The sequence below is a fragment of the Heterodontus francisci genome, unplaced genomic scaffold (genome assembly GCF_036365525.1).
Source record: "Heterodontus francisci isolate sHetFra1 unplaced genomic scaffold, sHetFra1.hap1 HAP1_SCAFFOLD_2146, whole genome shotgun sequence".
In the NCBI taxonomy this organism is placed as follows: Eukaryota; Metazoa; Chordata; class Chondrichthyes; order Heterodontiformes; family Heterodontidae; genus Heterodontus; species Heterodontus francisci.
In genome coordinates this window covers 20,686-32,567 of record NW_027141915.1, presented here as the reverse complement: position 1 = coordinate 32,567, position 11,882 = coordinate 20,686, and the positions used below count along the sequence as shown (strand labels likewise).

General features: G+C 40.4%; 1 gene segment (V, D, J or C); it reads right to left on the bottom strand.

Annotated features, from left to right (window-relative positions):
• Positions 1-1,848: 1,848 nt before the first annotated feature.
• On the bottom strand, positions 1,849-6,224 carry LOC137365644 (Ig lambda chain C region-like). The segment is given in 5 exon segments: positions 1,849-3,730; positions 5,040-5,147; positions 5,390-5,437; positions 5,529-5,810; positions 6,170-6,224. Coding segments are annotated over 4 exon segments (477 nt in total).
• Positions 6,225-11,882: the final 5,658 nt, after the last annotated feature.

The window sequence follows — 11,882 nt, the reverse complement described above, 5'->3', positions numbered from 1 at the left end:
TGTCCAGAATGGAAAACAATCAGACGAAGGAAAAGAGTCATTCAAACTTTCTTTAATAGTCACAAATTCTTGTCTGCAATTTATCAAGTACTTTGATTTTTCTGTAGCTAAATAAGAACATAAGAATAGCAGCAGACGTAGGCCATTCGGCCCTTCGAGCCTGCTCTGCTATTCAGTAAGATCGTGGTTGATCTTCTAGCTCAACATCTCCTTGCTGCACTCTACCCCTCTTCCTTAATCCCAAATATTTATCAATCTTAGCCTTGAATACGCTCCATGATTGAGCATCGACAGCTCTCTGGGGTAGAGAATTCTAAAGATTCACAACCCTCTGAGTGAAGAAAGTTCTCTTCATCACAAGCCCCAAATGGCTGACCCTTATTCTGAGTCTGTGACCCTGTGTTGTAGATTCCCCAGCCAGGGGGGGAAAAAGCCTCTCAGCATCTCACCCTGTCAAAGCCCTGAAGAATTTGATATGTTTCAATGAGGATCACCTCGCATCCTTCTAAACTCGGGGGAATATAGGCCAATCTACTCAACCTCTCCTCCTGGGAGAATCCCCTCATCCCCGGAATCAGTTTGGTGAACTGTTGTTGCACTCTCTCTAATGCAAGTATGTCCTTATTTAAAACACGGGGTCACAGTCAGGAAAGTGCAATGAAGGCCATGATCAGATTAGTCATGATCTTATTGAATGGCGGTGCAGGTTCGAGGGGTTGAACTGGAGCAGCCACATAAATGCTGTAGCCACAAGAGCAGGTCAGAGGCGAGGAATTCTGCGGTGAGTAACTCACCTCCTGACTCCCCAAAGCCTGTCCACCATCTACAAGGCACAGGAGTGTGATGGAATACTCTCCACTTGCCTGGATGGGTGCAGCTCCAACAACACTCAAGAAGCTCGACACCATCCAGGATAAAGCAGCCCGCTTGATTGGCACCCCATCTACAAACATTCACTCCCTCCACCACCGACGCACAGTGGCAGCAGTGTGTACCATCTACAAGATACACTGCAGCAATGCACCAAGACTCCTTAGACAGCACCTTCCAAACTCGTGACCTCGACCAACTAGAAGGACAAGAGCAGCAAATACATGGGAACATCACCACCTGCAAGATCCCCTCCAAGCCACACACCATCCTGCCTTGGAACTATATCGCCGTTCCTTCACTGTCACTGGGTCAAAATCCTGGAACTCCCTTCCTAACAGCACTGTGGGTGTACCTACCCCACATGGACTGCTGCAGTTCAAGAAGGCAGCTCACCACCACCTTCTCAAGGGCAATAAATGCTGGCCTGGCCAGCGACGCCCACATCCCTGGAATGAATAATAAAAAAAGGCCTACTCCTGCTCCTATTTCTTATGTCCTTGTTGCTCAGAAGCAAGGGAGCTAACAACTGACATAGAGTGGGTTGTAACTTTAAACAGATAGTGTGTGTTCTAAATGTGGATAAAAGTCATTTATAACGGGTCCAAAATGTTGACCCAAGTTTGGTAGATGTTTGGAACTCTCTTCCTCAAATGACAATTGATGTTAGATTGACTGTTAAATTTAAATCTGAGATTGATAGATTTTTGCTAACCAAGGTATTAAGGAAAATGGGACAAAAGCATGTATATGGAGTTGGTCACACATTGTTGAATGGAGAATCAGTCTCGAGGGGCTGAATGGCCTCCTTCTGTTCCTATGTTCCAAAATTTGACAAATTATTAGCAGCAGGAAGTGAGTTCATGTGGATAGAAAGTGCCTGAAAACTCCAGGTTTTTGATATATTACAGACATACATCTTTTGTAACAGAGTACGTGTTACTGAGTGCGCATAAATGACTAGTGACCAGCGTAAAGTGTATTAAAATATATTTTATTGGCAGGCGTTATGAGAATGACTCAACAATTCTGAAAATCTCAGAAGTTCTTTCTAAAATGTAACAATACTAAGGAATGTTATATCTAAAATAGCAAGAAGCATCTCGATGCAATGTAAGTCAACAATGTAAACCAGATATTGAATATTCTTCTGACGCGTTAGCAAATCAATACATTTCCCTTTACATGAGTTGCTTAGAATATTTACATACACGTGCATAAAGTTTTATCTTGGGACTTTGGAACAAAATCTGAAAGATGCTCGCTTTCAATATTTTTGAAGTTGACGGTTAAGTCCCAGTTGTGGACACCACACCTTAGGAAGGAGAGGGTGCAGAGGAGATTTACTTGAAAGGTAGTGGGGGTGAGGGGTTTTGGTTAATGTGGATAGCCTGGAGAAGCTGGGGTTGTCCTGCTTCAAACAGAGGAACATGAGGGTAGAGTTAATAGAGGTTTTCAAAAATCATGAGGGGTTTCGACAGAGTCAATAAGGAGAAACTGAAAAGGTAAATTGGATAAATACTTGTAGAAATAGGGGAAAGAGCGGGTGAGTGGGATATTGCAGAGCTCTGAGATGCAGAGGGATCTGGGTGTCCGAGTGCATGAATCACAAAAGGTTAGTATGCAGGTACAGCACGTAATTAGGAAAGCTCATAGAATGTTATCATTTATTGTGAGGGGAGTTGAATACAAAAGTAGGGAGGTTATGCTTCAGCTACACAGGACATGGGTGAGACCACATCCGCAGTATTTTGCTTTTATATTGGTGAGATCACATCTGGAGTACTGTGTACAGCATTAGTCTCCCTATTTAAGGAAGGATGTAAATGCATTGGAAGCAGTTCAGAGAAGGTTAACTAGACTAATACCTGGAACGGGCGGGCTGTCTTAAGAGGAACGGTTGGACAGGTTCGGCTTGTATCTGCTGGAGTTTCGAAGAATAAGAGGCAACTTGATTGAAACTTACAAGATCCTGAGGGGTCTTGACAGGGTAGATGTGGAAAGGATGTTTCCCTCTGTGGGAGAATCTCTTAAAAATAAGGGGTCGCCCATTTAAGCAGAGATTATGAGAATTTTTTTCTCTCAGAGGGTTGTGAGTCTTTGGACTTCTCTTCCTCAAAATGTGGTGGGAGCAGAGTCTTTGAATATTTTTTAAGGCGGAGGTAGTTAGATTCTTGATAAGCAAGGGGGTGAAAGGTTATTGGGGGTAGGCGGGAATGTGGAGCTGAGGTTACAATCAGATCAGCCATGATCTTATTGAGTGGTGGAGCAGGTTCGAGGGGCCAAGTGGCCTTCTCCTACTCCTAATTCGTATGTTTGTATGGGATTAATGGGATAACTCGTACAAAGGGCCTGCCCAGGCACAATGGCCTGAATAGCTGCCTCCTCTGCTGTGTAATTCCATGATTCGATTTTCGATTTTTATTCTTCCCAGTCAAGCACTGGATTGAGTCACTTCCACGGGATGGTACATGAATATTCCAGGAGCCTAATCACAAGACATGCAACTTAATGTACAAAGAAGATAAAATATACATCTTACAATAATGCGGCCTATACTTTTAATAAATGCTCAGCTATCTCCAATAGTAAGAATGAGCAAAGCTTCATCGGAAGCTGCATATATATCAGATTATTCTATACTACTGTTCGAGAGGGAAGGACAGAAATTACACTATCTTACATTCGTGAAGATTCTTTCAAACATAACTACTACAGACAGACACATATATGTATTTAACATGTAACAGATTGCCTTTGGGCAGATGATAGGAGATGCAAACGTCATTCTGCATCACAATCGAAACAAAAATCCGTCATGTTCACACGATTCCTTCTGTGCTTGCGATCAATTGTCCCTCTAGAGAAAGAGATAACAGATAGTTTTAGTATGTTACAGGGTACAGAGCTGCCCCACCTCCATGCCAAGCTATTCGTCAAAAGGAATAACTCAGTGCTACCAGAACGGAGTTCATCTCTACAATCTATTCACAAAGTATTACACAATAAACAGGCCATTCGGTTTAGTTTATGCTGGTGTCTTTGACCATTGTGAGACCCCCCCCCCCCCCCGCCATCCCCACCACTACTTCATCTCACCCATCAGCTAACCTTTTCCTTTCTGCTTCATCTGTTTGTCTAGATTTTCCTTAAATGCATTTATGCTCTTCAGATCAATGACTCCCCTGTTATAGTGAGTTCCACATTCTCACCACTGTCTGGGTAAAGAAAATTCTCCTGAATTCCCTATTGGACCTATTATTATACCACCATAGGTTTGGTCTCTGCCTCCCCCCTGATACCTCTATTCGGTCAGCCTTCTGTTTTCCAGAGAAAAGTACCCCAGCAATCTTTCCTGATAGTCATGTCTGACTAACTTAAATCAAATTTTTTGAAGAAGTAACAAGATGGATGAGGGTAGTGCAGTTGATGTGGTCTACATGAATTTTAGCAAGGCTTTTGACAAGCTCCCACATGGCAGACTGGTGAGAAAATAAAATCCCATGGGATCCAAAGAAATGCAGCAAAGTGGATACAAAACTGGCTCAGTGGCAGGAAACAAAGGGTAGTTGTTTTTGCGACTGGAGGGCTGTTTCCAGTGGTGTTCCGCAGGGCTCAGTACTGCGTTCCCTGCTTTTTGTGGTTATATGTTAATGATTTGGACGTAAATGTAGGGGGCACGATCAAGAAGTTTGCAGATGACACAAAGATTGGCCGTGTGGTAGATAGCGAGGAGGATAGCTGTAGGCTGCAGGAAGATATTGATAATCTGGTCAGATGGGCAGAAAAGTGGCAAATGGAATTCAGCCTGGAGAAGTGTGAGGTGATGCATTTGGGAAGGTCAAACAAGGCAAAGGAATACATGATTAATGGGAGAATACTGAGCGGTGTAGAGGAAGTAAGGGACCTTGGAATGAATGTATCATTGAATGTCAAGGGGAGATGGTTAGATTCTCTCTTGTTGGAGATGGTCATTGCCTGGCACTTGTGTGGTGTGAATGTTACTTGATAGTTACTTTCCTTAACCTCGCCTGATTTTAAAATACATTCTGACTATTATTCCAAATTCTATACTTTCTCAATATTTGTTCTTTGCAGGAAAAGGTTTCTGCAAAGCAGACCGTCCACAGGAGAAATTTCTATCTTTAACAGGAAATCTTCTCTCTCACCTTATGAGATCCAAACACGGATAGTCATCAAGGCGTTGAATACGATACTTTTAAAGAAGAGAAGTCTGAAGCCAAGGACTGTCAGTGAAAGCATATTCACGTGTGCATCTGTGAGAAGGGAAAGAAAAACACAGGAAATAAGGAGCCTATCGAAGACAATGAACTGTTTTACAATAATAAATGTTTTTGCATGCTCTGCTATCTTAACCAATAACAGGGAACGATAAATCAGGCGAACGCTATCTGCAAAATTGCTGTTTTGAAAACGATTCCTTCAGAAACGAAGGCCTTTTTTGTGTTTACAATGTGTTTACAACAGACACAGGCATAAAAATACACATTGTACTCACCGACTTCCTCCTCCTCTTCACGCTCAATACAAACTGCCTGGGAATCACCTGAGGAAGATCAATAATAATAATATTTACAACACTAGCAATAATGATTTCCACTTATAATCTCAATGAATAAAAAAATCAAAGAACATACCAGAATCTGGATACGCTTTCGTTTGTTCACCCGTCGCAGTACACTGAAATTTTTCCTTCCACTCGGAGCCAGACTTTGTCAGGAATCCGACCACACTGTAGCTGCGATCGGGGATGGACAGCGAGGTGTCGTTTTCCGTTCGGCTCGCTCTGTCATTCCCGTCTTTAACCGTCACAGTGATGTTGTTTGGGAAAAAGTCTGTCACCAAGCACACGGGTGAAACCTCGGGCCGATCCCGCGGAGGGAGGATATAGACGGATGGTTTTGCAATATCTTTCCGATCTGTTGATAGGCAACGAGAGGAGAAAAGGAAAGTTTCCATGATTTAGCATCGAAGCCATCACAATCTAACACTCTTTAACCACTAGGCTGACTCTATCCAATACCCCAAACCAAAGACTAATAGTGTGGAATACTTCACTTAAAGACTAGAGTCATTTGAAAGCACAGCTGCTAAATGAATACTGATCCATGTTTCCGTTTGAGGGCTTGAATTTGTATATAAATTGTTACTGCCTTTTATAACCTGAGAAACATTTAAAGTCGCGTGGCATTCTGAATAGGTGAAAGCCCTGGAACAGACAATGATAATAATCCAAATAGGCTAGCTCTGGTTATCTTGTAGGAATCCATTCACAAACATAAAGCATATTTAATCTGGATCCTGTTCTGTTCAGTCATGGGACAATGGACAGAATTGCTATAATTGTACAGGGTTTCAGTGAGGCCTCTCCTGGAATACAGTGCGCAGTTTTGGTCTCCACATTTAAGAAAGGGGGTTGTCTTATGATGAGAGGCTGAGTAAATTGGGCCTATATTCTCTGGTGTTTAGAAGAATGAGAGGTGATCTAATTGAGACATACAAGATTTTGAAAGGGTTTGATAGGGTAGAAGCTGAGAGATTGTTCCCACTGTTTGGGGAATCTAGAACACGGGGACACAGTCTCAGGATAATGGGTCAATCATTCAGGACTGAGATGAAGAGAAATTACTTCACTCGAAAGGTTGTGAATCTTTGGAATTCTCTATCCCAGAGGATTGTGGATGCTCCATCATTGAATACATTTAAGGCTGGGATAGATAGATTTCCGATCTCGCAGGGAATTTTGGGATATGGGGAGGCGGGCAGGAAATTAGAATTGAAGCCCAAGATCAGCCATGATCATATTGACTGGCGGAGCAGGCTAGAGGGGCAGGCTAGAGGGGCCAAATGGCCCACTCCTGCTCCTAATTCATATGTTCGTATGTTTGTATGTAAAGAGTGGGATAAACTGGATTGCTGATACCATCTGGTAGCCACATAATACAATTTTTGAGTTATTGATTAACCATACCAATCGATCTCTATCCATTATTGGAAAACAGACCCTGAAATAACAGCCAGAAAAGCCCAGTGGTTGAGATCTTTGGGAACTATAACTCCAAAGTCACTTGTTCCTTTCAAGCATATTACATTCACCTCTTATCATGTCACCAGTTAGTTATGTAGTGCATCACAAAATGTTACTTTCGTAAGGGCTTTGAGGCTGATCAATCAGAACCATGTCTGTGCATGGGAATGCTGCCCTGTAATATCTTTCTTGTCACTGAGCATGACCTATGAAGACCAGAATATTGGAGCATGGGAATAGGCTTTTGAACACATCAGTAATGCTTGTCACATGTAATCCAGTCTAATACCAGTCTCTGGCTCGTAGAAAGTTTCTCCCTATCGACCCTATCAAAACCCCTCATATAACATCTCTATTAAATCTCCCCTTAACCCATTCCTGCTCTACAGGAGGACAATCCCAGTTCCTCCAGCCTCTCCACATAACAAAAGTCCCTCAGCCCTTGTACCATTCTCGCAAATCCCTTCTGCACTCTCTCTGAGGCCTTGCCATCTTTCCTCAGTTGCTAAGCCTGGAATTGGATACAAGACTCCAGCTGTGACCTAACCAGTGTTTTATAGCCAGAGGCAATGTGATTTTTTTAAATAGAGTTCCTCAGGTTCCTTGTTTGTAAGTAATCAGGTCCTTGTGCTTTGTCTACTTTAACTTTGATTAATTTCTTTCTCTTTTGAAGAAGTGATAGCTCTGGTGGCCTGACGTATTCCATCAGCACACAAGAAATAGAAGCACAGCTTCTAGACTACACAGCCCCTCCGGTCCACTCTGCTATTTAATATGATCATGGCTGATCTTTGTCTCAACTCCACATTCCCACTCACTTCCCATTTCCCTTGATTCCCTAAGAGACCAAAAACATATCAATTTCAGCCTTGAAACTACTCAAGTAGAGAATAACAAAGATTCACAACTCTCAGAGTGAAGAAGTTTCTCCTCATCTCCGTTCTAAATGGCGAACCCTTATCATGAAAATGTGCCCCTAGATCCAGACTAAAAACAACCACTCATTGTTTACCCTGTAAAGCACTTTCAGAACCTTGTATGCTTCAATGAGATCACCTCTCATTCTTCTAAACTCCATAGAATATAGGCCTGGCCTCTTCTGATAGGACAGCAATCCCATCCCAGGAATTAATCTAGTATTCCAATATGCTTCTCCTCTATGTAACATGAGGCAAAGTATCCCCAACTCTTCACTAAAGCCTTATTTTCTTCATCTCTCACTGCTCATACCCGATGCTAACTAACTTCACACCACTAAGAGATTCTTTCCTGATTATTACCTTTTTTTTTGTTGCTATTTTTCCTGCACATTCTCTCTTAATCTTTCTGTTATTATACTTTTTAAAGTTTTACTCTATATCATTCCAGTATCTTTATATCTTTTTTTTTTTTTGCCATGACCTGCTCTCTAAGCAGCCAATTTTGTTTTGCTGCAAATTTAACCATTTATTTAATGAATGCCATTGCTAAAACACTCATTATTTTCTATACTGGAATATAATTAATTGGTTGTCTTTCATGCTATTAATTGAATATTCTCATTGTCGATTTTCAGCTGTATTTGTCATTCGATTGTATTTAATCTGTGTGACGGTCCTGTTGATTTCACTATATTTTTTTCCCCACATTTGCCTTTGAGTTTTCCTCTCTGTTTGCTCTCTTTCTCTTTCTTTAACAAAATGGAATGCTATTGTAGTGACTTCCCCTCCCATATCCCCTGTTTATCTACTTTTGGGGCTGCACTACACTAAACAGGTCAGTTAATGCTTGTTCCCACGTTGCAAATAACACCATTGAATGAGTAAATATTACTGAGCATCTTACAAATCCCACTCATCCACATTCCCACCACTGACATGTCTCCATCAAATTCCATTCCTGAATCATAGAATCATAGAATCTTACAGCATGGAAGGAGGCTGTTCAGCCCCTCCTGCCTGTGCTGGCTCTTTGAAAGTGCAGTGTTGCTTAGTTCCGCACCCCCAGTTCTTGTCAATAACCCCATAAGTTTCTCGTCCTCAAGAACCAGTCTAAACCCCTTCTAAAACCACTTATACAAGTAGCTTTCACCACTTTTCAGGTAAAGTCTTCCCGATCCCAGAAACTCTCTAAGTAGATCCTCATCTCCCCCTTTAGGTCTTTTGCCAATGTTTTTAAATCCGTGACTTCTGGTTATTGACTGACTCATCAGTGGAAAATTAAAAAATATATTTTCATGTCTATATTGTTTAGGCATTTCTGACATGATTCAATCATTTTAACACTCTTACATTGTAATTATATAGTTACATTTACAGTTTACATTTAAACTAAATCCTCCAATCTACAAATCAAAGTAAGTACACAAGAAATCGAGATATGAACAGATTTCTCTCTCTCTACCTTAATGCACGTATCATTTTGTTATAATTCTTTTCATGGGATGTTAGTATCACAGATAAGGCCAGCATTTGTTGCCCATCCCTTATTGTCCTTGACAACTGAATGGCTCGCTAGGCCATTTAAGAGGGCAGTTAATGAGTCAACCACATTGCTGTGTGTTTGAATTCACTTGTAGGCCAGACCAGGTATGGACAGTAGATTTCCTTCCCTAAAGGGCATTAGTGAACCAGATGGGTTTTTACGACAATCAATGATAATTTCATGGCAGCATTGCTGAGACTAGCTTTCAATTCCAGATTCTTATTAATTAATTGAATTAAAATTGCAGGAGCTGCTGTGGGATTTGAACCAGTGTCGCCAGGGAATTAGTCTGTGCTTCAGGAGTACCAGTCCAGTGACATTACCACTACACCACCATCTGCCCATCAGCATACCTGCAGCATATACATCTCCTTGCAAATCCTCATTTTCAACTGTTATGTCCTTGTAAAACTATGGCAGACCGTTATTGCAAATGTTACTCCATCCAGAGTCACTTCTGACTTATAAATACAAATGATGCCCCTGTTTGGCAATACAATTTCTATTTGTTTCCATCTTTATTCAAGCAAATATTCCTTCAAGGTTACTATTTACCCATCAACTGGTCTCCATGAAGAAACTATTGTAAGCTTGCTAGCTTATTCTTTCAAATAGAGTTGAATCTATTACAGGCATGTCATTTACAGTAAAGTTGGTGTTGTGCACCTTAACGTTTTAATGCAGCTGCTCTGTTACTACTGGACACTAACGCAGGAAGTGTATAATAAATTCTACATACTCCTTTTGGAGAATGCTTGTGTTTTGAAAGAGAAGGGCTCCTTGAGATATTTTTATGTGCTCAATATTCAGCTGAATTGTTAATCTTATTTTTGCATTTTTAAAGTTTTTTATTATTCTAATTGTCATTTGGTAGTACAGAACTTGAGAATTTCTGAAAATAGAGACATGTTGTCGAAGTTTTTGGCCTTGCACTCATCAGGACAATCCGCGAGAATAACCAATGTAAGGGAAAACAACAACTCTTACCACTTCAACAACAGGTCTCTATTTTCAGCAATTCTCATATTCTAATTGTCATATTTGATGCATTTCATTTTCTTACTGAAGGTTCAAAATAACTGCACAGCAATATTCACCTTCACTGTGCCCTTAAGCTACATAATAACACAGCACTCAATGTGTGTTATTGGATGATTACCATGAATATAACAGTTCGCTTAGTGACACAAAATCGATTCATGTTTATTTCACTGTTAACTACAATAATGTCACTAATTGTCTGCCCTGTTAGCATGTTTCTATTTCCAAACTCTGGCTGATAGGCATCTGATGTTCATTTCAATAAAGCCCAGTGCCAGCTGCTTGAAAACATCTGTCCTATGTGAATAAGTGTCCAATGAATTGATACTTTGTCAAATACATGGATTTGCTTCCAGAACAATGACATTGGATGACAAGTTACTAACTTGTCTCATGTGTCTGCCAAAGACTCAATAGAATTTTACAGTGTAAAGGGTAGGCATTTGGCATCAATACTGTCTCCCTGCAATAATTGTCCGTACAGTATCAACCTCTTCCCACTTCCCCAATACCAGTTTTCATTTTTAATCCATTATCCCCTTCCCTTTGGAAATACCCCTTATGGAGGTTGCTTACAGAACCACTTGCACATATATACGTCAATGACACACTAGTGCGCAAAACATAACAGTATGGAAAAATATTGGAAGATTCAACTTAATCCTGGCTTCAACTAGAATGTTTGTTAATTGCCAAATTTGCAAAGCTCTTGTCTTCCCAGTACATAAACCCACAAACTACCCAGCATGGGATTTGCCATTAATTTCCATGAGCTATTTTTTTCCTATTTTTAATAATAGGATATTAAATCTGTGAATTGCATTTTTGTTGGACTTGATTTCCCCACACACAGTCTATTATTTTACGTTTATATTTCTACAATATTTCTATTTGTCTATGCAGTTTTGCCCATTGTTTGCTAGTTAAGTCATGCAGGAGTAATATATCAGTTGTTTCAATGGAGAGAAAGGTTAACTTACTCGGTGTTATGGTCACTCTGGTTCCTGGTCCAAATGTTTGTTTGTAGTTATTATTCACACAGCATAATATAGCCACACAAAAACTATGTGGCATGCCCAATTGTGAGTTACATTTTACAGGATGCATTGGTGAATGCTATTAAATATTATAATGTTGATGCTTCTGCTTTCAGAAGTACGACTGGCAAAATACATGATCAGCTGCTAAATATTTTAAATGGTAACATTATTTGGCATTTTACAATACTTATCTGTGCTTATCTCTATCTACCTTTCAGTTAAAATTTGGGGGATATCCTATTTTATTAGCAAAGATCCATCAAAGATGCAAAAATTAATTCTGAGAAGGCGAATGATTTTAGTGAGCTGCCTAATGAGAATTTTATCACATATTTTGCATTTAATGATAGACCAGGGGTCTGCAACCTTTTTTTTTACTTGAAGCGGCTTTTTAAAAATATTGCCCAAAATAAAAACTT